The sequence below is a fragment of the Cuculus canorus genome, chromosome 12 (assembly GCF_017976375.1).
Source record: "Cuculus canorus isolate bCucCan1 chromosome 12, bCucCan1.pri, whole genome shotgun sequence".
NCBI lineage: Eukaryota > Metazoa > Chordata > Aves > Cuculiformes > Cuculidae > Cuculus > Cuculus canorus.
Genome location: NC_071412.1, coordinates 1544660 through 1569829, shown reverse-complemented (window position 1 = coordinate 1569829; position 25170 = coordinate 1544660). Strand labels below are relative to the sequence as shown.

The window sequence follows — 25170 nt, the reverse complement described above, 5'->3', positions numbered from 1 at the left end:
TTTCTTTGCTACAGTTTACCTTTTTTGACTCAGTTTTGTGTAATGTCTTTTGCTTGTGGTGATCTCGAGATGGCTGTGATTGTTCTTAACTTCACTACTTGTCTATTAAGACCAAAACTAGACTATTTGCATTTAACAAGAGTAAAAGTCTTACTCTTCCATAATATACCTCTGTGGAATAATAATTATCTTTGATTTCATAATAATAAAAAAATTAATGTCTTTTTAATTAAAAATTGATTTCTTCATCACTGCAAGTGCTAGAGCAGAAATGAATATGAATCCTCTTCTGATTTTAATGTAGTACAAAAATTTATATTTCTCTTAGGTTACAAAGCAGACCAGAATTGTACTCCTTAATCAAGGAGTACAGGAGTGCTGTGTCACTGTAGACGAAGCACCACTGTTTCAGTAAAATTTGTAGATAGCTTTTGGAATATAGTACTGTAGGTAAAAGGTTGTAGGAAATTGCAACTAGTACTGTTCAAATTCCACTGAAATTGTATCAGCTTGGGTGTGTGGTTGCAAACTGCACAGCACTGTCAAATTTATGTGTGTTTTGAGAAGCAGCCTGCGCAAATGATGTTGCTCGGAAAAAAACTGTAATCATCACATTATGGAGAGGCTTATCCAAGCCTGACCTTGACTCGTTTATTCAGGGCTCATCGTACTTCTGACCTTGTCCTGAAAATGATAAAACAGACACTCAGGGTTGAGAAGCTGATTAATTTATCAACACCTTCAAGAATGCAGTGAAGCCTGTGGTCATGTGAGCTTTAACTATAACGCATGCGTTATGACGTGTGATGTGATTAAAGAGAGGGATGAATTTTACTGCAGCAACTAGGACAGCGAAAGATAGTAGTTGCCTTCTGCAAGTATTAAAGAACTAGAAGCGTACTCCTTTAAAATGAGAAAATAATACAACATTTTGAGCACTGTAGCTGCAAGAAGCCTTTTCCCTATCTGGTGAATGCAGCACATAGCTGTAAAGAACTTTGAAATGACAGTGAATATTGTATCTTTTTCCACCTACTCTGATAATATATTTCTTCTTCAAAGCTAATAAACACCTCACACATAGGGCAGCAGCTTAACAAAAACTGGCTTAGGCATTATAAATGATGCTGATGTATACCATGTAAGTCTTTCTTGTAGAAATGGCTTGGCATACGTAGTTTAAATGTAAAATGAAGCGATACTAAATTTAGCATACTCCGAGAAACTATTTTCAAACAGCACTGTACAAACACCAAACAGTGACTACCCAAGTTACTCAGGATAAAGCGAAGGCATAACTGATTGTGGAGCATTGCAGAGACACTCTGGTACAAAACTTAAATTTGTCTGTCACTTTATATAGCTGTAAAATTACATATATGGAAAAAATCCAATAGGATCCCAACTAACTTGTGCTACGTGAAGGCGAAATCTTTGAGTCATATATTCGCAGCCCAGAAGGCAAACCGTGTCCTGGGCTGCATCAAAAGAAGCATGGCCAGCAAGCTGAGGGAAGTGATTCTGCCCCTCTATTCCTCTCTTGTGAGACCTCACCTGGAGTGTTGTGTCCAGTTCTGGAATCCTCAACATAAGAAAGATACAGAGCTGTTGGAACAGGTCCAGAGGAGGCTACAAAGATGATCCGAGTGCTGGAGCACCTCCCTTATGAGGACAGGCTGAGAGAGTTGGGGTTGTTCAGCCTGGAGAAGAGAAGGCTCCGAGGACACCTTAGAGCAACCTTCCAGTACCTGAAGGGGCTACAGGAAAGCTGGGGAGGGGCTGTTCACAAAGGCATGTGGGGATGGGACGAGGGGCAATGGGTATAAACTGGAGAGGGGCAGAGTTAGACTGGGCGTAAGGAGGAATTTCTTCACTCTGACAGTGGTGAGGCCCTGGCCCAGGCTGCCCAGGGAAGCTGTGGCTGCCCCATCCCTGGAGGTGTTCAAGGCCAGGTTGGATGGGCCTTGGACAGCCTGATCCGGTGGGAGGTGTCCCTGCCCGTGGCAGGGGAAATGGAACTGGACGATCTTTAAGGTCCCTTCCAACCCAAACGATTCTACGATTCTAATAAATATCTATCAAAGCAACATTTTGATAGCACTAAAAGAAAGAAATATGATAGAAGTTGGACATAAGAACATTGTTACGCCTGTGTGTACATACATCAATCCCATATGAATGCCATGTCTGAGTCTTGTCCATTTACCTCAAACAAGATACAAAACAACTGGAAAGGATTTAGAGAAGATGGACCAGGATTTCAGATGTCACTAGTGGGTTTTTCCTTCACTCTATTTGCCTAAAGCTGCCTTTTCCATGCTGAAATAATACCTTTGTATTGTTATTTCAGTATCAGAACCCAGTTGGTAACTGAGCTGTATAGAATCAAAGAATAGTGTATTAACTGGTCCAAGTTAATGTGTCCTCTTTTGTGATATTCATCCATTCCCCCCTCCCTGCATTTTCTGCTTCCCTTAACCAGCGTTCTAAAGGCCTGGGATGTTTTTATTGATTTCCTGTGTGGTCCTACAAACATGGATGGAGTTGAGAAAGAGAGAGCGGGCACAGACAAAAGCACGATGGTGGAAGGAAGGTTGCAGGCGCTCCGTGAATAGGCATCATTATTGGAAATGCGTATTTTAGAACTCTATATGGAAATCTGGGAGACATATATGATTTGTTTTGCTTAAGTGTCTGTTCTGTTCATGGAAAGGAAATTGTTTGGTTTAATAGCATCATCCACATTTTTAGCCACCCATTAAATGAAATACCAGACAAATTATGGAATATTAGCTGTGCTGTCAATGAGAATAATGAATGTGACTCTCAAGTGCACTGAAGATGCAACTTGGTGACTTTGTCTTTGGTGCTAAGGCAAGCTTTCTAAGTTCCTGCTCCTCTGGTCTTTCATTTCCATGACATTTACTCCTCCACTTATTTAGTGGGAATGGCTGTGCTGGGATGCAGACAGTACCATGGAACTAGAACTGAATGTTTTTTATACTGTATGTAGAGTCAAGAAAGCCTCTGAGCAAAACTCTCCTGCAAAGTTCTATCTGAGTGAGATTGGACCACAGTAAAAAATACCTGTTTTATTTGCAATTAGTCATTTCACCGTTGTGAGCCTTATTCAGCCAGGACTGTTGCAGTTAGTCTGGATTGGGAAGGTGGGTGGGTTGGTTTTGGGCTTTTTTTGTGTTTCTGAAAGGTGGCAAAAGCCTGTGCACTCAGATGCTTCTTTAATACCATCAGGAGGATCCCTAATCCTTATCAGCAGAAGATGGTATGTGTACGTTCAGGTGTTTTGTCCTGTGGAAGTGTATGTTTTGTGTACGTTTGAAGTATTTGACCGTGTCATTCTATTCAGAAGAGTACAATGTGAACACAGAACTAGTTAATATTTTACTCTAGTCTTTGCAACAACTTCTGACCTTGAAAAAACTGTTAGTATAAGCCAGTCTGAGTATATCATGATACATAGCTAGGAGGATAATATGACATTGATATAGGTACTGGTTGAGAGGTTAATACTTTCCTGGCTCTGCATTTTATAACTGGGTAAACGTTAGGTCGTGCCTGTATTGGGAAACTTTAATATGCTCTGTGGAAAAAAAAAGGGGGGGGATTCATTCTCAATTTTAAAATGTAGGCATTTAAATCTCTCATTACATCTCATAAATGAAAACCTCAATACTTTTGGAAATAATATTAAGGCTATGATACTGTTTAGATCAGTGTAAATGGCCTTGTCTCTAAACTGTTGCAAATGAATCATTTTGAACCAGTTAATAGAATGGCTGGAGCTGAAATGAAGGAAAAAACAGTCTCATTTGCTTGTAAATTTGTGCAGTTTGCTTACTGAATAATCTCTTGAAGCACAGCTGAGGATTGAAGTTGGTTGCAGTGAACCTCACCAAGAAGAAACACACCGACCCTTTTAATAGGTAACTAATGACGATTAACTTCCAAAGGCATAGCCATGTGTTAAAGTAGGCTAGATGTTATTTTGAGGTGATGGAAAGAATTAATATAATCACTGTGAGGTAGAAAACTAAAGCTGTTTTGGACATTTAGTCTCTTTCCGAGAAGCTGCGGGTTTTTTTTCTTTGTTTTGGATTTTTTGAGGGGGCTTTTTGGGTTTTCTTAGGGTGTGGGATCAGGGTGGACAGATTGGTAGTCTAACACTCCAGTTAGCTTTTAAGGAGTTTTCACATTCCTTTTTTAGAGGTGTGAGATGTTATTATCCAATGTTACCGTGTCGTTCGTCCCAGGGCTTCCTACAGCTTTAAGAAATAGTGTCTAAGGTTAGAAGAATTGCCTAAAGGTGCACAGTAAGGAAAAATACCAGAACTACAAAGAGAGCTACAAACAGAAATAAAGACCTGTTATTTGTATTCATGAGCTTTAAAAAATAGATGACTGTACCTGAATAATACTGATTTCAGAAGCTCTCTTTACTGAAGAGCCAATAAGGATTACAATTAAAGGGCTGTCCCTGTGTTGAGACTCAGTATGTTTGTCTTTTTTCCTTGGGTGTCAGACTTTGGGTGTAGGTTAGTTTTGTTCTTTTATTTCTTTGGAAATCACCTGCATGTTACCTAGGGAAATTGATGTCTAGATGTTTTATTTAAACTTGGTTTGTTTATATACATAAAGGAGAGGAAAATACAATAGAAAGTGATTTGATATCTCCATCACTGCCTGCCCCCTCAGGATCAGCTGAGGGAGATGGGTAGATCTGAATCCCTGAAGCCACATGATCCTTTTTACATGTAGTTCAAGAAGTTAAACAACTAGTCCAGCCTCAATGTAAAAAAGTGGCCTCTGAGTCTTGAGAGTTGGTTTCAGCAGACAGTATCTTCCTTGATACTGTAACTGCTCTGCATCAGGAACAGAATGAAGTGAGCAACCATACAGTTCCCTTTTTTCAGAAGGTTTTGGAAGGTTATCATGTCATTTACTTTGATTCCACAAGTATGAATATGGAGAGAATATTTAAATGTCTCTTACTTCCATTAAAAAATCCTTCTTTTTGTGCTCTAGCTCATTTTGAATGGAGATTTATTCTTTAGATTTGTACTTCAAGTATGGCAATTAGAGAACAGTTAATTGGTTGAATTCAGATTTTGTTCATTTAACTTGATTCTGAAAGGAAATGCAAAGGTTTTCAGAAAAATTGGCTGAGTTGTGCGTAATAAATATTAAATCTAGCCAAAATTCAACAATACTAATAAGCTGTGAATGAGATACTTAGTTTCCGCTCACTTTAGCTCTTCCTGTATTTTATTAAAGGACTCTAAAAGGTCCTGTACTGTGCAGCCACTGCCAAAGGGGAATTTCAGCAGCTGAAACACTGAAGTCAGCCAAAACCATTTTTTAATGATCAGTTACACAACCACTCTCACGTCTTTGCCAGTGTTGAGGGTGTGGTAAAAAAAGGTGTGGAGCCACAGAACATTTTCTGCATTCCTATCCAAGAGTTTTTTTCTGTATTCAGGTTGAAATAGAATATCTTATTTGCATCTCAAGGACCCTGCTTATGTGTTCTCTCCAGGATTTTTTTACGTTTACACAACAGTGGGTGGCTGGAAGGTTTTTGATACCTTTTGTACTGAGCTTCATCTCCAGTTCTTTAAATCTTTTCACTGCTTGCACCAAAGAGTAGAATACTATATAAATACATTTGCTTTACTGAGGTTTTGTCAACGCAGGAGTTGGAACAATACTTATTGCTTTATTTAACCTTGTTCTTGACTAATTTTAATGTATTTTAAAGTATTTTTGGACACACGGACAGTGATTTATAAAGATACAAACTCAGACTATATTAGATTGAGTTCTTGTTAGGCAAAACACCAGAAAGAAGCAAGATGAGAAGTGATGGGATTTAATTTCACTGCTAAAGTTCCCTTGTGGAGAGTAAAATCCTTGGGCCCAAAGATGAAAACTAAATGCCATGTGTATGAAATCCAGCAGCTGTGACTACGTGGGCTCAGAGAAACACACCTGGGCTAGGCCTTTATAGGTCAGGTGTACATAACAAATCGAATAGTATACATCTATGTGTGCGTGCATTTTCTCACTTTCTACTCATTCTTCTGATATGGGTTAAAACCTTCCTATTCACTTATTCTAACATTGTGTTTATTTCACTTATCAGTGTTTTTCAGATTTTGGTCTGTTTCCATACTCAGTGCAAGCTATTAAAAACTTCTTATGAAGAAAGAATTATATTGAATATTTCAGAAACTTTAATTCTTTTTCTCAGCATAGCTGCAAGCTCTCAAGTAATCTTATTCCTTGTATTAAGTATAGGAAAGGAAGAGGTAGAGAGACTACTGTCAAAAGGTTGTGGAGTTGTGCATGTTCAAATTGAGGTGCCTACGTTAACATAATGTTAACAATTATATAGTCTTTTATATAATCAGGGTACAAATTTTGCTGATTTGAGTTGCAGCTGTGAACCCAGGACTTTAGAAACCAGACCCTACTGTCTCAAATGAAGCACCATGCAGTTATTGATCCCCTCTGGAAAATTTTGATTGAGTGACATGCTTCCAGGAGCTCTTTGTCAGAGACAAGAATAGAGCCCAGATCTTCTAGGGCTGTATTTGGGTACCTTAGTTGTGAAATGATCCTTTCTTTTACTGCCTCACTAATTTCTGCAACTACGGTCTCTTCCACTGTAAACTTTTTGACTTGTTCTCAAGCTGATGGACTAATCCTTTAGGCATTAGAATTAAAATGTATGAGAACTAGTAAAGAATTTCAGTGATTATTGAACACCATAAATTATTTTCCTCCATGTATGATCTGGTTTTGTGGTCAGAAACTGATATTTTTGCAGTGAACCTTTCTTTCAGGGTTTGATAACTTGTTGTATTCATGGTGGTTTGAGCCCACTGCTGGGCTAATAATTGAAACTACTGCATGTGTAGTGTGGCGCAATGACAATGTCAGAATGCAGCAGCTTATCTTCAGGCAATTGCAGAAGGCTTTGTATTGTGGGACCTCATCATTACAGCTGTGTTTTCTTTCTCCTAGCTGGACTATTTTTCTTTTTTCAGCTTTTTTATTTTTCAGTAATATGCGACCCATTTCCAGCTTCTTTTACCTAATCCCTGTATCTTAAGTCTGCTGATAAGGCTTTGTTCAGTCTTAAATCATGAGTTCAAACGTGAGAAAATTTGAGAAAGCATAATAAAATATTTCATGTGTTCAAAAAAAATAAGAAGGGATGAGTGTGTTTAAGAACTCTACAAGGATGTGAGTATTAAGAGTATTATTTCTTCGAGATTGAAGAGTTGGAAATCTGAATGTGAAACAGTCTAAACATAGGGAATAAAAGGCACTGAATGCCCTGGAAGACAGAGTGAGGACAGACGGACTAGAAGTAAAGACAAAGGAAATGCAGGCAAACAAACATATCAAGGAAAATGCTCTAGGGTTTTTACTTTATGGAAATATAAATCCATGATATGATATAGTAAAAAATCAGTTTACTAAAACATACTGCCACAAAGTAAAAAGAAATAAGCACGTTTATTTATCATAGAGAAGAAGCTGCAGTCTTGGAGTTGAGATTTGTTGATTTCAAGATCCAAAGAGCCCACTTCAGGGCTTGATATAATTTACCCACCCTCTGCCTGATTTTTGGAGGGTTTGGGGTTTTTTCTAATGGCAAAAATGTTGGAATATAGCATATTTCATTCCAGCTTTTGTCTTTAACCATCTTTTGTAACCACTGTTATCCGTTGTGTACTCCGTATGTACATAATCTCATTTCAGCTCTCTGAAGAGGCTGGTCCACAATGCTGTGTACAAAAGATCACGTTATATTAACAACATGTTTGTTAATGTTTTATAGTCAGCTTAAATCATTACTTTGTGACCTTTACACAATTCTGTTACCATGGGCTAAATTTATTTGAACTTAGTTAAAATCGTTGCCAAAACTTTACCAACATCCCCAAATGTTAAATGTAGTGGTGTGAAGGACTTATGAATGGGTACCAACAGGAGTCATTAATTGATGTAGAGTGATTAAGCCCTAAGGACCTTTTGTTAGCTTACGCTGTTTATGTACAGCATTATTACAAATAAGTCATGTGTGGACCGAAGTAGATGGATCCCCAGCACAATCTGTACACGTTAGTTCTCCCTGTCTGACCTTTTCCCTCATTTGTACTTACTAGCCCTATAGCGTTCAGTTATCCTCCTGCTTTCATCCTCATCACTAACACAGTCTAATTCCATGCCTTTGCAAACAGCTTTCAGCTTCTTTTTTGAATGTGTGAGCCAGTCACTGAATTTTAAATTAAAGCTGTGCGTTCTTGCTCATGTAGACAGAACCAAAGAGACTCGGATTACTGCTGGCTGTTAGCAAATACCATCTGTTGTACAGTTTAAACTCTCTCTGCTGTTGCCACTTTCAGTTTTAGCCTGTGAAGTGCAGTAATTGGCATTCAGAATGTATCACCCACCATCCATGGTAATTTCTCTGTAATTTCAGTGCAGTGGTTTTCCCATCTTCTGCTGGCATGTTTTATTAGGGGAATTTTGTGCAGAATACAGTGGGCCATCTGTAACGACAGAAGTATGTTCTCTACATGAGTAATATTGCCTTCTAGTTGCTTGGGGGCTGGTTGACTGCACTGCCTGCGTGGTAGAGTTCCACAGTCAAAGGACACAACAACCTGCTTCTGCTTCAGCAGTGTCCGTGTCTGATTTGATAGCTGCTGGCCTGAACCTTATGTAACTGTTCAATATATGGATATATCTCTCTGCACTGGGCTCTCTCCTAATAGCGTCGCTATGTAGTCAGAACTACATTTCAGTGCTTGTTTCCTTTGCGTTTCCATTCTAATGATACTTAGGCTCTTTTCTGTCATGTTCACCTCTCTTCCCATGAGAAGATCTGGAGGGAAGACAGAAGGTGACACAGGTGGCAGATAGGACTGCAGATAGTGGAGAAAAGGAGAAGGGAAAAGGGATGGAGTTTTTTGTACGTTAACTTTCTCTGGCAGTCTACGGGATATGGCACGTCTTGCCAAAAGCTATTACAACCCAGAACCTTCATTTGTGCCAGTGAAGAGTTATGCATGCGCTTCCCATTACGGTGGGGATGAATTAATATATTTTTCTTTTCTATCTAAACCCAGCTGTGTAATTTAACTCTTTTGGAGAAGTGATGCCATGTGTGCATTTCCTCTCAAAGAACTAAATTTTATTTGTTTGGTTTGACTTTAAATCTTGCTATCAAATTGAAGATAGGTGTGTATTGTTTTTGCTAATATTCTCCTGAATGATACCCTGAGGGTGATCTTCCATGCTCTATGGGTATAGTACAATTGTATAAGGTAAACAGATAGGGTAGATACTCCACTGCTTCTTTTTGATGTTATGCAAAAACAAGTTGAAAAGATGTTGAAACAATAGTGTGCAGCGAAATGTGCATTGTGAAGAGAATTTCTCCTACTCTGCCCAGAGGATATGTAGAAAAAGCCCCACTCTCCAACTCTAGTACAGTAAAATACCCCTTGTGTACTGAGCGAGTTTTCCTGCCATCTTGAAAAAGTTTGTGTGCGTGTTTGTACTCAGCGTCGGTATTTTTTAAAAACATGCCTCTTCCAGGCAAAATAAAGGAATTTTGTACTTAACGTTTTAGAGAACTTGTTTGGGAACAGTTCATTCATGTGAAGCTGTAACACTTGTAATTATGCCAGGGTCCTTAGAGACATGTGGAGATCTACTGGTTAAGTGCAGGTCGTTCAGGCAGCTGGAACTTTTACTTATATATTCAATTTATTTCCAAGATTTTAGATTAGGTTAATACAGATAATATGTGCCACTTATATGCCCTTTATACTTCTCTACCTTTTATATATACTCACATAACATCTTGCCAACTTACTAAAATACATAAATACATAAAATACTAAAGTACTAAAATACATAAATACATTAAAAAGAGAGAGAATTCCAGTTTATTGTAATTTTAGTGGCTGGAATGGCAGCACAGATCTCTAGATATCACTGCATCAGCGTAGGTTGAACTTAATTTTGAATCTTTTAGGTTAAATACATTTATGTATTTATGTGTATATTTATGATGTAAATCTGGGGGTTTTATTCAGTGGTTTGCTTTTGTGTGTGTGTGTGCGCTTCTAAGTAAATAATGCTTCCTGTGTTGTGAAAGCAGAGCAAACTGCGGTAGATGAGATAGTGGGATCTTCAGGTACGCTGTGGGTCTGCCACAGTTCTCTTACCGCGCAGCCTTGTGTAGGTGGTTGGATGAAAAAGAACAGACAAATCAACATTCCTTTCCCTGAACTCCCCAGCGTGCTTCAGCTGCTTTCACTCAGCTCCAGAAAGGGGAAATGAGACAAAAAGGAGCCACTGGTGGAGTGCTTGCTAATTAGTAAAACTTGGCTGTATGCAAAACCCAAAAATTAAAGGAATATATAAATGCTAGTGGAATTTCAGTTTGTGAGAAATTAAAGCATCAGCAGAGTTTTATTTCGGAGCTTTTAACTAGTCGTGTACTTAGAAGAACAAGTTTTTCAGTATTTTCAAAAGACCAGAACTTGTCAGCCCGCTTATGCTGCCAGTTTTTGTATAATAAGTTCATTGACCCTGTAGACAGTAGAGTGTTTTCTGAGTTACGCTTTATCAAACTAATTTGCATGATTTTAAAGCTGTTGCTTCCTAGAAAACAATCTTGTGAGGGTGCACTTTGTAAACACCCTTTTATATAACTTTACTTATTCATTTTGGGGCTGGGGAGGGGAAAATCAGGAGCTACAATCAAAAATAGCATAACTGAAAAGTGATTTTAATGCTTTCATAAAATACATCCCCAAATAGTTTATTAATGACCTACTCAGTAGGATTTCTTTTGTTTTCACCCAGATAAATGCAATTTCACATGCAAAAACGTTATGCTTCAGTAATTAATGTGTAGTTACCTATTGTCGCTGGATAATGTAGGGGCCAAAGGTGTAAATGGATAAAAAAAGGATTAAAGAAATTAAAGGATGATACATTCATGGAGTAAAAACAGTGAGAGCTAGAAGTATGTAATAGGAAAGGTGTTCACCCTGTAGTTCTTGGTCCATAAACATCAGCAATGGCCACAGGAGAGAATACTGGTCTATGTCGATTCATATGTCTATTGTGGTATTCTTACTGTTGTTTAAAGCCTTAATGTAGGAGGCAGTGAGTTTGTACATGAGAACCAGGTCTTTGTATTGGAGCGTTGCTTTGTATTAAACCCTTAATGGCCAAGAGCAAGAACCACAAATTGTACCTTGGATTTTTTAATGTTCTTTGGAGGAGATTGTTACTGACGAATCAGTGAAGAGCAAAGATTAAATCCTTTCAGCTCTTTACTCCACAGAATTAAATCTTTACAAGTACATAACTGGTCTGAGTTGTAGTATAACAGTACGGATAGTATAACTGTGTAGACAGGCTTCCACTCATGGATTCCACAATAAATGGTAGGGTGTTTTATAGAGGGCAAGTGGTGAGACTAAGGTGATGATTAGCTCTGAAAAGTTCCACGCTGCAGCCAGTTGCCCTGCCAAAAAAAAGTGTATCACTACATGATAACTTATGATGAGTAGTTTATTGTTTTTGCCGTTGTGCTGTATATTGATAAGAGTTTCTGAAAAAATACAAAGCGTGTCTTTTCAAATACAAGTTGACCTCAGTAGCTAAACTCCTTCCAGCCTCAGGCAGTTAGTGAAAACCTAGCAGTACTACTACAGAATAAGTACAGCCCAAAGTGTGGGCTGTATGAAATGCAGACTGTATAATACGAGCTGCACTGATACCACTGTAAGGTTGTAAGGTACTTCCAGGCTTTTTCATGCCTGCTCACTGTCTGCTCTTCTGTGCTGGCACAGAACTTTGTTGGACTATGTTTTGAAAAGGAGCGGGGCTCTTTCCCCAAGAACACCTTCCTCTCCCTCTTCCAATTTATCATTGTTATCCAGGTGAAATGGGAGGGGGGTTGGGACTAGATGATCTTTAAGGTCCCTTCCAACCCAAATTATTCTATGATTCTATGTTTGTGTGTCTGTATTACAGTTGATACTGTCCCCTCAGTTGATTTACTCTGCAGCCGCACAAATAGCTCAGTGGATGTAGTGTGTTGTATGTTAGTGTTTGGAATAAGCAGTGGGCTGAGATTGCCTAAACTTTGTATTGCTGTGGGAGATGCTCTTCGTTAATATGTTCTTCTTTAAGGGCCCATATAGCTTTTATGTCTGTTAAGTTTCTTAGATTATTTGGAATTACCTAACAATGGGCTATGGTAATGAAAATATTTTAGGGAAATAAAGAGAAAGATGTTAAAGTGAAAATATGTGATGGCAGGTGTGAGACTGTTCAGGTGCTGTATGTTACTTTAGCATTTAAGCATGCCTGAGGAAAAAAAATGCTTTTTATGTGTCCTCCACAATAGTATGAATGATAAAAATGCTTGTAATGCATACAGACTTTAATTTAAAACTTCTGTTGATGTTTTAATGTTATTAAAACATTAATGGTTTATCCTAGCTGTGGTTGTATGGTGCCATGTGAACTTCTGTTGGAAAATAGCATCAATTATTATTTTTTTTTTTAAATGTGACATAATTTGTTTTCACTAGAGCGCCGCTGCCCTTGCCAGTGAAAGAAACGCCGCACAAGAGGTGCAAAGTAGTATGGAAAATCAAGTCAAATTGCTGACTGAGGAAAATGAACAGTTGAAGAGAACAGTTGATGTGCTAGAGAGGAAAGTTGAAGAGTTGCACAAACAAATTGAGAGTATGAAAGGAGAGGAAAAGTCAATGAAGGAAAAAATCAATACATATGAGGTAAGTTAAGCAAACAAGCCCATTAAGTAGTCTCTCTCTGTTTGCAAGAAACAGAACAACAAAACTGATAAAAAGACGCTGGGCAATGTTGTTGGGAAGGCTAAACAAAACCAGCAGGCCTTCAGGAAGCAGGATGCACTTTGCTAATATGGGTAGGAAAGATTTCTCAAGTGAAAACCAGTGTAAAAGCAAGTCACAGCTTGGAACTGGGGAGGTCAGCGATAGGCCGGAGTGAACATACTTTATAGCTCAGTTTATTTGTCAGATTAAAGGCCTTGCTGCTATTTCTATATGTATCAAATCATCTCATTGCAGGAAGAGAAGGAACAATTAGAAGAAGCTTTGAAACATGCTGAGAAGGAGGCAAAAGAATTGGTGGTGTTAAAAAGGTCTTTGGAAAGCCAACTAGAAGATATACAGGTAAGTAGAAAGCAATTTGGAATAATTAAATTTTAAATTTCCTGTTTGTTATCTGATTCACCATTGCTTTCTGCAGAGCAATATCTTATTCTTTTTGAGGTACCCTTCATTTTAAAGTCCAGACCTCACTGTAACGTTAAAATGTTTCCTGAAAGCATAGCGTAATCTAATTGAAATTGGTTTTTTGCTATGGTGTTTTTTCTTGGTTTTTTTGTTTCCATGGATCTAGCAAAATTTCAAGGAGATGAATTGCAAAATAAACTGCTTAAGGTTTTATAGATCTGTTTTATTATTTTGAATGATTATTCAGTTCTTGTTGTGTGTCGGTATTTACATGTAAATGATTAAAAATATTTGTAGTAGACAAATATCAAAGAATTTTCTTCTCTTTTTATTTTTTGTGAACCTCTCTTATTTGGAGATATTGAATGGAGCTGGTATATTTCATCACAAACCCAGAGAAATTTAACAAATATCAGTAGGACTTGCAGCTTCTTGAACTGAACTGAAGTTCCCTGTTCACTTTGCTACTTACTCTACTCAATATCCAGGAAAGGATATGCTTTCTTCCAGATTAGCCCAGAAATTAATCATGAAGAGAGTGCATCTGCTTTACAGCAGTGGAGAGGGATGTTGGCAATATTGTATTGATGGAATATTGTAAAGATGGAATGATTCAGATGCAGTGAAAATTCAAATCTCTTTAATAAGGAGACAAATGTGTATAAATCTTAAAACTCTTCTTACTAACCTCGTAATCTATATCTGAAAAAGATGCAAACCTAAGCTTTTCTCATTGTAATTCACCTTTTACATGTACCAAAGAAGCACTTATTTCTACAATATCAGTTAGTTCAGAATTCTCTTAGTTTTGCTTCTAGAAGGAGAGGTTTTAAGGGATTCTATCAAACAAGTCAGTCTGAAAAGTGAGGTATGTGTACAGTGCTAGTGACCCTCTTTTTAATTGAACAGATGTTTTCCCTTGTCTTCAAAACAAATTTTACATTACTGCTCAAAATATGAAAATGAAACTTGGCTATAAGTGGATTGTAAACCAAGGGAAGATATTATTAACCAGGTGTTTTCATGGTTCACTTGATAACGGTGAGAAGGTTCTAACAGTATGTGTAAGGAAGTTTTGTTTCTACAAAATGATGTTTTAAGCCTAGGTTTCTTGTGACTACATCAATAAATTTAATCTGAGGCTTTTAGTTGGTTGGTTCCTTTTCTTGTATAAATGTGTTTATCTGTTCTACCTCACCAGCTCTCCACATTTGCTTGTGCGCTTTGCTGATGCTCTGCACGGTCTCAATCGATGCCCCATTGCTCATCATTGCCTTGCTTTTAGCACTGTTCTCTAAGAATTCCCTTCTGTCACAGTCGGGTGTGACCTTTGGGCACAACGTGAGTCGTCACACCATGTGCATCTCCTGCATCTTGATTAGCTTTGGGTCAAGTCGCTTGAGAAGTGTGTTCTTTCTTTTCCTGTTTATGCATCCTTCAGGGCATGGTGCCAAGTAATGCTGCCTCCAGGCTGGGTCTCAAATTAAAGAAATCTAGGGAAGGTGACAGATAGGAGAGTCTGTCCTGTCACTTTATTCACAACTTATGCCTGATTTCAGGCACGCCAACTTTAATACTCTTTCTGATTCTACACTCTTCTTGTCCAGCGGATACAAGAGCTGGTGGACTTCAGGATGTAATCAGCGGTCCCTTTTGTTTAGAACAATTCAGCCTTTCTGTCTTTAGATTTTTGCTTGTTTTAATGAACAGTGTTATGAAGTAGGCTGATTTGGCCTTGTATTACCTTTGACCATTCAGACAGCAAACTTTGGCACGGTAATAATGCTTATCACAGTGAAACTTAATTTCTGATGGCCCATCTTGCTTTTAATATAATTACTTTTAATGTGGACTAGCATAAGAAACACAATGATGCTGTGAATAAAATTTTAACAATTACTGTAAACATAGACAAATCTATGCCTCTTCCATCCCAAATTTCCACTCAGAAAAGGTAAAGCTGGAATAAACGTAATTATTTTAGACAATTTGTTTTAATGCATTTGTCTAAAATCAACCTCTGTGTGATGAAATTTTCTTTATGGATGCTCAGGCAAGTGGTATTTTTTGTGAGGTGTCATGCAGTGCTACAACCTCTGTTTTAGGGTAGCCTCTCCAGTGTAGTTTACTATTTCAAGAAATAAAATACATCTTAACATTTTTGCAACATGGAGGAGACTTTTGGAAGTTTCTTGAGAACTATCTCAGGAATGTTATGCCTCATAACCATAGCACGTATGATACTGCAATGTATTAAGAAATGTCAGTTATACTGACATTATAAATGGTAATCCTCGGTATTCTGTATTTTCTGAATTGAACAGTCAGCATGCACGATTCTTTCCATGAGTGGAAGCATGTGAAGCTTATCTTTTCATTGTAGTAAGTAATGGTGAGCACATAAAATTAGTGTTGCAGAGCACCCTAAGTTGAAATACATCCTCAATTTTCAGTTATCAGTTGAAAGAAATCATTGATTTTGCAAAATGATGGTTCAACTATTACTGTTTGGAAAGCAAGAAAGTATCCCAAAGATCTTACAGGTTTACTATAAAAGCAAGTTACTACTTTTTGTTTTCCCCCTTTTTGTTTTCTTTCCTTCTTTGCTATGTGGAAATGTGTGTTCTATTCTTATTTTATGCCTTCTGGACCACTGTCTGTCCACCAGCCTGAAAATGAGAAATGCTCTTACAAGAGTCAGCAATTAATTACCACTACAGACTGACTTTAAATTGACAACTGACAAATAATACCTGATGTAAGAATAGTGATATAAATGGGAGTTCAGTTGTTTCTAGCATGACATAATGGTCTAGCTTAAATATTAATGTTAAGTTAGGCATGCTAATTTTTCTCTTTTATCGGCTAATTTAGAAAAGGGAAATACCACATCATAATTTGTGTTGCCCAAGGAAAATGATTGTTCATGAGAAACTACATGTGTGCATGTGACATGTAATACTATTCAGAGTATTATATACAGGAATGAAGGAGTATCTGTTGTAACGCAGGGTTTTTATTAAACTAGAGGTAATTTCTGTAGCAATGCTCAGTTTTCATGAGGAATATTTTTATGCTGTGCCTACATTATCAAGTTTTCTGCTGGCTACGTTTTAGCAAAACAACAAAGACCCTACTGTGCTCTAGTGGTAATTTCACTTATTTGCAGAATAAATTATTCTATGGCAAAGGACAGCATCCTGCTGGCATCATTATTTTACCACAGTGAATTTCACTGATCTGTGTCTGTGCAGTTTGTTTCTTAAGGATCTGTAAACAAACAGTAAAATTAAATGATCTGTGAAAGGCTGATGGTGGGGAGAGGGGCACATATGCCATTTTAAACCTGTTCAAATACAGCACATTAGCAGGGTCCCAAAACTTTTAGAACTGAAGTGCTAAAGTTGAACCTTTTCAAGTTCCTCAAATCCTTCGGTGTCAGCTAAACCAATTCTAGCATATATTTAGGCATTGCCAAACAAGATCTGTTAGCCCCCGGCATATTTTAGTGTTCCGTTTACACTTCTTGGGCATTCACCGTAATTCTAATGATTCTAAATACATCTCTAACTTGTAATATTTGATGATGTTCTTTCTTTTCTCTTATAACTTTTCTCTTATTTGTTGCTCTGTCTGCTCTATATTGCCTACAGAAATACTACTGCATTTTCACATTTCAGTTTTTTGAAGTGTAATGAAGTAAGCATGATAGGTATTAGATAATCAACAAAACTTGAAATTTCCAATATTAAAATGTAAAACAATGTTTGGGGATGCTTTTTACCATTTACGTTCATTTTAATTATTTACTTTTTTCTATTGGAAAAATTTAAACTGCCCATAATCTGTTTTTAATCAATTTAATGGTACCTCTCAGACTTCATAAAAACAAAGCCCTTTTCTAGTCTTCTAGTGTCTCTTTAGTGTAGGGCCCCTAAGGTATTTTATTATGGAGGGAGAAGGAAGAGGTGAAGGTCCGAATATGCAGTTGGAAGGTAACTTGCTTTTCTTGTATTGGAGTGACCTTGTGATGATCAGTTATTCTGCTGACGGACAACATTTAGAAGATGGAGAGTGTTAAGTTCTTGGACATCCTGAGCATTGTTGCAGAAACATTTGGAGCTCCTGGTAGATGCGCATACAGCATAGCTTTGCAGTTAATTCGAAATTTAATCCAGATAATGAAGGTCTGGTTTCAACATTAATACTAAAAGTTCTTTCAGGAAGGGGATTTCTGTGCTAGGAATTGAGAAGTTCTGCTTTTCACAGCATCTGTCACAACAAGACATCATCTTGATTAGGACTTCTGGGTGCTACGGAAGTACAGCAACAGGAAAAATATCCCCACTGATATTTCTTACTTGTAGTAACGGATTTGTATTTTATTCTATTTTATTTCTTCATCTGGAGAAAAAGGTTGTTGTTGAGAAAAGTTTTAGGGAAGCATTAAAAGCAGCATATAGGAAAATGTGAAACCTGTATTGAACCTCGTGCAGGATTTGCTGATTTGTGCAACTGCAGAAGAATGTACACTTTGCGTGTAACAGGATCATGACAAGGGTCTACGTTTGGTCCTTTGAATGTTGCAACAGTGTTTTAGGAATTTGTAGGAAGTATAAAGCACTGCATTGCTAGAATAATGTTTCTCCTGTACTGGCTACCAAACTGTAATGCCATAAATGTTCTTTTTGTTTAAATTTAAGTTGGTCTTAATATTCCAACAGCTGATGGTATTACTGTTGTATACCAATCCTGCAAGGCATTAGAAAAGAAGATCTTCATTTCATTATATGTATTTCTTAATCTCCTGCAGGAGAACATCCGTTGTATTTCGCAGGAACGGCAACAGTTAACTCAACAGTTAAAAGATGAAAGTGACCAGAAGGAACAGTTAAAACAGATAAAGAATGAAATGGAGAATGAACGATGGCAACTGAACAAGACTGTTGAAAAGTTACAGGAGGAGGTATGAGTTCACTCCAAAGAGGCTGCAGGAATCTAAATATGTGACAGAAGCAAATGAGCTGCCGAATAGTAATGAATTTTTTTTTTTAACATGTAAAAGAAATTGAAATGCAAACTTCACTATTAGTTTCTTTAACCTGGAGTCTATCAATAAAAGCTTTCAGAGCTGGAACAGTGGTTGGAACACTGCTATCTCAAAATACTATTGTAAACCAGCTTTGTTTTGTTTAAACAAAATATCCTAGACTTGAATTTAGTTCTCATGCATGCTGTAGCAGTATTTCAGAGTTTTACAGCTGATTCCCAACATGCTACTGCATTAGACTTATTTTGCCATCTGTGCATAAACTATACAGCTCAATATTGATATACTGAAGTGTGACTGTACAGTTCATTATGTCAGTGAGCTGGAAGAACTGCTGACAGAGAACAGTCTTGCCATTCAGACTATTAGAAAATAACCTTAATGTTTTATGTTTTCACACTTCTGCATAGAAATTGATTTGTTTGGGAATGTTTGATAAATTTTCCATTCACAAATACAGAGCTGAATATTGAACAAGAGGGGAAAAAAAACTTCCTGTGTACTAAGCATGATAGAACACTTTGTAGCACTGTTGTAGAAAGAAAAGTTGTTATATGTACTTTTTTCCCAGATATCTGAAATGGTAGAGGCCTCAAGAACATCAACTCTGGAGCTTCAGAACCAGCTTGATGAATACAAGGAGAAAAATCACAGGGAACTTGTGGATATGCAGAGGCAATTAAAAGAGAAAAACCTAGAGGTAGAAAAAGCACGCCTGACAACCATGAGAATGCAAGATGAGGTAATGACTCATAAGTTCAGTAACAAATTCTAACCTTTGACCTTGAATACAGCTCAGATAGTTTTCAAGACAATGAATGTTTGCTATTGTGCCTTTGTGTACTTCATCATGAGAGACTGATCTCAAGCAGCATGCTTTTGAATTTCATTCTTGGTGCTGATGATCAAGCATATTACTTCTGCCAGGGAAATGGGGTTTCCTGTTTATGACAGATAAACGCTGTGTTTGACAAATGAAGGTACCTTAAGTGGTATGAGAAGGATTCCATTGATGATCTGCTGCTCTTTTAATGCCTGCTGCTGAAGGAATTGAGAATGTGAAAATATTCTTGAAATAGTTAAAAAAAAAAAAAAAGCCAACAGGAAGAAAGCCACCCACACCAAACCCTGGCTCGAAAGGAGCTGACATACATTCCAGATTTAAATGACAAAGGTGTCTGTGTAACCAGGAATCAACCACAGTTTTGAAGTGCCTACCTTTTAGCATGTAAATTTTGCCATAAAGGCAATCTGGTCTTTTAAAGATCTACATGTACTTTCTCTGCAGTTGGAAAAACTATGAGAATGCACAGATTTTTCTGTATGTAGAATATTTTAATATTTTGATTTTTCCAGTTCAGAATTTCTTTGATGTTGCTCTCTCCCATAACAAAATTGTTTTAAATTCAATGTAAAAGAACAGCAGTAGAAGGAAGTATAATTCTTATATATTATTTTGTCTTCTGTCTGCATCTATTCCATTCAGGGCCAGAGAGCTTTTGTAAATGGATGAAGACTTGTAATGAAGTGTGAAAGATAAAACTGGGATGTTGAGAACTTTTAAGCTGAATAAATGAGACTAGACAGCTTAAATAAAAGATATGTATATGTAAACACGTGTACATTCTGTTTAGTTATTACAAAAAATACTTATAGTGCTATCTAACTACAAAACAAAGACAAAATGTCAGAACAAAATAAACCTTCATCCCAACACTACATAAAGGACAAAACATATCTCATGTGGAATTCTGAATCTCCATGAGGCAATATTTAAGATCCTGGGGCTTTAAAAATGTAGTTTGGCATCTGGCTGCAAAAGAGAAGACAAAATCTGAAAATATAGGATGGGCAGGTTAAACAGCAAACTTCTTGGAGAGACTGAATAATCAGGACAATTGAAAATTTTTATTATCTCTTCCTCTTTTGTGTCTAACAAGAAGTACAAATAGATAGTCCTTCCATTCAACGTGAAAGAGTCTCTTGTCCGTCAAAATCCTCCTTGGTAGGTGTCATAGTGCACGAAACGTTCTTTTTGAGAGTCTCATCAAAAGCCGAGGATTGTACTGAGTATCATCATCCTGTTCTAGCAGAAAAATGATGTAACAGTTTCACAGGGCAGTATGAGAGTTTCTCATTGCTCTATCTCAAACGCTCTGCTAACCTTTGGAACATTAAATGCATTTGAAATGCCATTAATATGCAGATGTCTGCACTTAACTAGCTGTTCACCGAGTCGTGCAGATGTCTAGCATTTTGTTGTCAGAACTTAGCAATAGGTACAGACCCCGTAAACAGTCACTAGTACATTATTTTAGCTTTGTCACGTTACAAGTATAAGGAATGCTCACACTCTCACCTGACCCCTTCTCACTATTTTTTTTTTTTTGTAAAGTACTGTGAAGTTTTGAGAGAATTTTATTGAATACATGCTGTTGTTAGAGTAGGAATCTCTTGTCCTCAGCAGATAGTCCTACTACATCTAAAAGTTATACCAATAAATATAAATATATATGTTTGCTATTATGTGATTAGTAAAATGCAGTCATCAAAGTGCTCAGAAATATAAACTACGTCATTATTTAAAAGCTAAAGTATATGGTAGTCTGAAAAGGAAAGGAATCATAGAATAGTTTCAGTTGGAATGGAAGCGACCTTAAAGATCATCCAGTTCCAACCCCCTGCCATGCGTAGGGAATAATATAGTGAAAGTTCCAAGGATATAACCATTTAGAAAAATGTAAACATTTTGGCTTGCTGTAACTGGGGAAAAAATAAATAAATACCACTCCCCACTCCCTTGCTATGTCTAATTGTCACTGTAAAACCTACAGTATGAAGCATTTCTTTACAGCTGATATTTAATCCAAGTTTTTTTCCTTGGTGCCATCTTGTGGATAAAAGAAAAATTACTGTGAAAAGCATGTAACTCAGTGCAATTCCTGTCACACTTCCAGATCTCTCATGTCTGTGTCAGTCCCCTTTACTGGCATCACTGATTTACAGAAAGCACAGTATAAAGTGTTTTATCATAATCTTATTGTTTCAGATGCGTCTTATGGAAGAAAACTTGAGGGACCACCAGAGAGCTCAGGATGAGGCAATAACTAAAACTCAGCTACTAGAACAGACTGTGAAAAGCTTGGAGTATGAACTGGAAGCCAAAACCCACTTAAAAGATGATCGGGCAAGGCAAATCAAAATAATGGAGGTATGCATTTGTTTCAGCTGGGGCAGAGTTAATTTCCTTCTTAGTAGCTGGTATAGTGCTGTGTTTTGGGTTTTGTGTAAGGATAAGGTTGGTAGCACACTGATGCTTTAGTTGTTGCTAAGTAATGCTTGTACTAAGTCAAGGAATTTTCAGCTTCTCAGTCCCTAACAGTGAGAAGGGAAGTGCACAAGAAGCTGGGAAGGGACACAGCCAGGACAGCTGACCCACACTGGCCGAAGGGATATTCCATGCCGTGTGATGACATGCTCGGCATAGAAACTGGGGGAGTAGTTGCTGCTCAGGAACTGGCCAGGTGTCAGTCAGTGGGTGATGAACATCTGTTTTTCATTTGCATCACTCATTTTTTTCTTGGCTTTTATTTCTGTCTCTTTTGTTATTTTCCGTGTCACTACAATTTTTAAAATTATTATTTTACTTCAGTCATTAAAGTGTTCTTATCTCAACGCACAAGTCTCTTCACTTTTACTCTTCTGATCCTCTCCTCCATCTCACCTGCGGGTGGGGGTGAGCAAGTGTCTGTGTGGTACTGAGTTGCCAACTGGGCTTAAACCATGACAGCATAAAAAACATCTGTAAGGGCTGATGTCTTACTAGGACTAGTTAAAGTAATATTGGTACTTCATGTAGATTCTGCCTTGGAAGAAACAAAATAAATGGAGGTTGTTGAAAATCCATGTGGTACTATTGCAGGAATTATTCTGGCATATTCTAAAGGTGATCTGTTAGCGTTCTCCACTGTAGGACAATCTATTTTAAATTGCAGCTGTTCTTTCATCATTTTGATTAGCTTTCTTTTTAATTAATTTTCTGTAGAATTTATCAGGCAAAATTGTATTGTTTTCATTCATAGGCCCATCAGTCAGGACTTTGAGAATATTTGGAAGTATAAGTTCCATTTAGCATCTAACATCAATTAGTTTGAGGCACCTAAATAACATTGTTAGAAAAACTCTGTTGTTACAGGGTTAGCTTCATAACTGGTTCAGTTCACCTAAGCTTTGACTTTCATAAACAGACACATTTATACCTTTGTACTCATGAAAATACATGTCTTCCAAATGAATAATGTAACTTAGACATTCGAGAAACATTACAGAATTTCTCTTATTTTCTTGAAATACATTTGAGTGACTGAAAAAGGAAATGAAACTCCTACTTTACTTCTGACAGAGAAATTAATTTTAAAGGCTTATCTACATTTCATCTCTTTTTCTGGATTCTGTATGTGTTTTCAGAGGCATTTCACTTTGCGAACCTATTCTTTCAGGCAGTCTGAGTCCTTGGAGTTTAAGGAGGAATGCCCTGATAGCAATCTGAAGAGGTTGGGAAAGTACTATGTTGAAATTACTTTTCTTTGTTCCGCGTAGGACAAGTTATCTCACCTGGAACTTGAGCTTGATGAAGAAAAGACCAACTCGGATTTGTTGTCTGAGAGGATCAGTAGATGCAGAGAACAGGTACTTGAACAAGTTTTTCAGCTGCTGTATAATGATGAGGAAAAAGTGTTAATAGGATCACACACACAATATTGATTAACTAAAACAGTAATTAGTAGTAAGGTTACTATACTACACTTAAGTGGAGTAGGTAAATAAAGAAAATCGACGTTCACAAACATGTTTAAAGATGCTCCTCCACATCATTGCAGACCATTTTTTTCCTGTTTTTCTAACTGGAAGACTGACAAAGATAATATAAACACATAAAGACAGAAGACCCGTATCATCATTCTTGGTGCAGCAAGATTCATCAAGTAATCATTGGTGAATGCAGAGACGACGCTGTCTCAGGCTTAGTTTTGGGTGGTGAGGCTATCAGAGAAAGCCTGGCTGTGGAAAGTATCTTTGAAGATTGAAAGATCACAATTTTTAAACCAGGCCAGCGTAATAGAGTCACAATTTAAAAGAAGGAGCTTAGGAAATTGTGGAGTTAATTAGTGAAGTCAGCTGAATTGAAGATGCTGGCCAGCTTCAGCAGAGAGGAAGTTTTGTTTTCATTACAAGTGTAAAAACTGATTAAGTTATATCAAAGATAAGACAGCTGGAAAGCATTTCCTACATAAAAACACCAGTCATTAGTTCCAGAAGTGTTATGTGAGTAGATAGCCCAGAAAGAGGGGAAGAAAGATGTATTAATGTGTCCCATGGGGTAGAAAATGTGAAGTGAGACCTATCATAGTAATTAAAACAAGTAACTAAAAGGTTCTGGACTGTGTAATGAGAAGAATGAAGTTGTGGAAACTGTATAATGAGTTATCAGTCAAGATAAAAAGTAATCCGGGTATGTCTCCTCAAATAAATGAATATTTTGCCTCTGTCTTCAGTAAGGCCAGTGAAAGTGCATGTTGGGGGATGTGGAGCAGCCTAATGGAAATGAGACCATTGAGCTGGAAGTCACCAAGTCTGCGACAATTAGTAGTTCCTTGTTATGAAGCAAGAGGCCTTAATAATGTTATTCAAGATTTGTGAAAGAACTGACATTTGAAATTATAGGTCCTGTAACAAAGATTTATGATAAACCAGAAAAGTAGAGACTAAGGCCTGATTACTGAGAAAGTAACCAGGGCATCCATGGCTGAGTAGTCCGTAGTATACAAGCTTTTGATTACTCCACAGAAAGGAACATGGTGATGTGGCTGTCTTGGAATATCCTAGCCTAGGCAGTGTTCTTTGCCTTAGCTTTGTATTTTGAAAGATGTGAAATTGCATATTCTACTGAGACACCTGGAGAGTTTTGAAGTGAGTTAGAATGCAGGTTTCTTTCATGCATCCTTGAAACACTGAGGCACCATTACTGCTTTATTGGGACTCGGGTCACTCTGATTCTATTCGATTGCACAATGGTCTTTTTGCTATTATTCCACTGATATTTCACTGACTGAGTCAGTGGGTGAAATAGAATGTAAAGGACCCATAATAATGTGGGGTCATGCTATTGTTAAATTAGGAAGCCTTTAATTCTAGAGTCTATGGTGGTGTTGTAAGCCTGGGATAAAAGAACCTTAGTCATAGCTGCAACAGTGGGTACTATAGTAGGTTAATTTGCTTACCGAGTGGAAACCTAAAATACAGACGAGTGACCGAAATGTTACATAATGGGTAAGAGACGTGTTTATTTTGAGGTCTGGAGTTTCTCATTTCACACATGAGTTACAAAGGTTGCTTTGTTTTGATTTTATGCCAGAATGACTAAGTAGTCAAATTACTGAAGAGATTTCAGGGTCTGCTAAGCGTTTATAATGACATGAGAAATTAGAATGGATTTGTTTTAGTAAGATCTGTATTTCTGGAAATGTTTTTTTAATTATAAATATGTTATTTTAATATACCGATAATGAACTTTAATACTCCTATCTCGTAAAAATAAATTTAAGCAACTGGTTCTATTTTACATAAAGCTGAATGTTTGACTAAACATTGGCAAGGCTGATGGTTCACATTTCATTTACCATGAAATGTTATCCTTCCTTAATTTAAACACCCTTTTGAATCTGGGAATGGTGGCATGAGACCCTATTCATGCTTTTTCTACCTTGGTTTCAA

At 37.3% G+C, this 25170-nt stretch overlaps 1 protein-coding gene across 4 annotated transcripts in view; it reads left to right on the top strand.

Annotated features, from left to right (window-relative positions):
* CGNL1 (cingulin like 1) overlaps nt 1-25170 on the top strand; it is a 61982-nt gene that overhangs the window by 26343 nt on the left and 10469 nt on the right. For all 4 annotated transcript variants that reach the window (XM_054077730.1, XM_054077731.1, XM_054077729.1 and 1 more), the window contains 6 exons: nt 12657-12863; nt 13179-13283; nt 18160-18312; nt 18968-19138; nt 21446-21607; nt 22996-23085. In XM_054077730.1, the coding sequence (XP_053933705.1) occupies nt 12657-12863; nt 13179-13283; nt 18160-18312; nt 18968-19138; nt 21446-21607; nt 22996-23085 (888 nt within the window). The remainder of the gene's footprint in view (nt 1-12656; nt 12864-13178; nt 13284-18159; nt 18313-18967; nt 19139-21445; nt 21608-22995; nt 23086-25170) is intronic.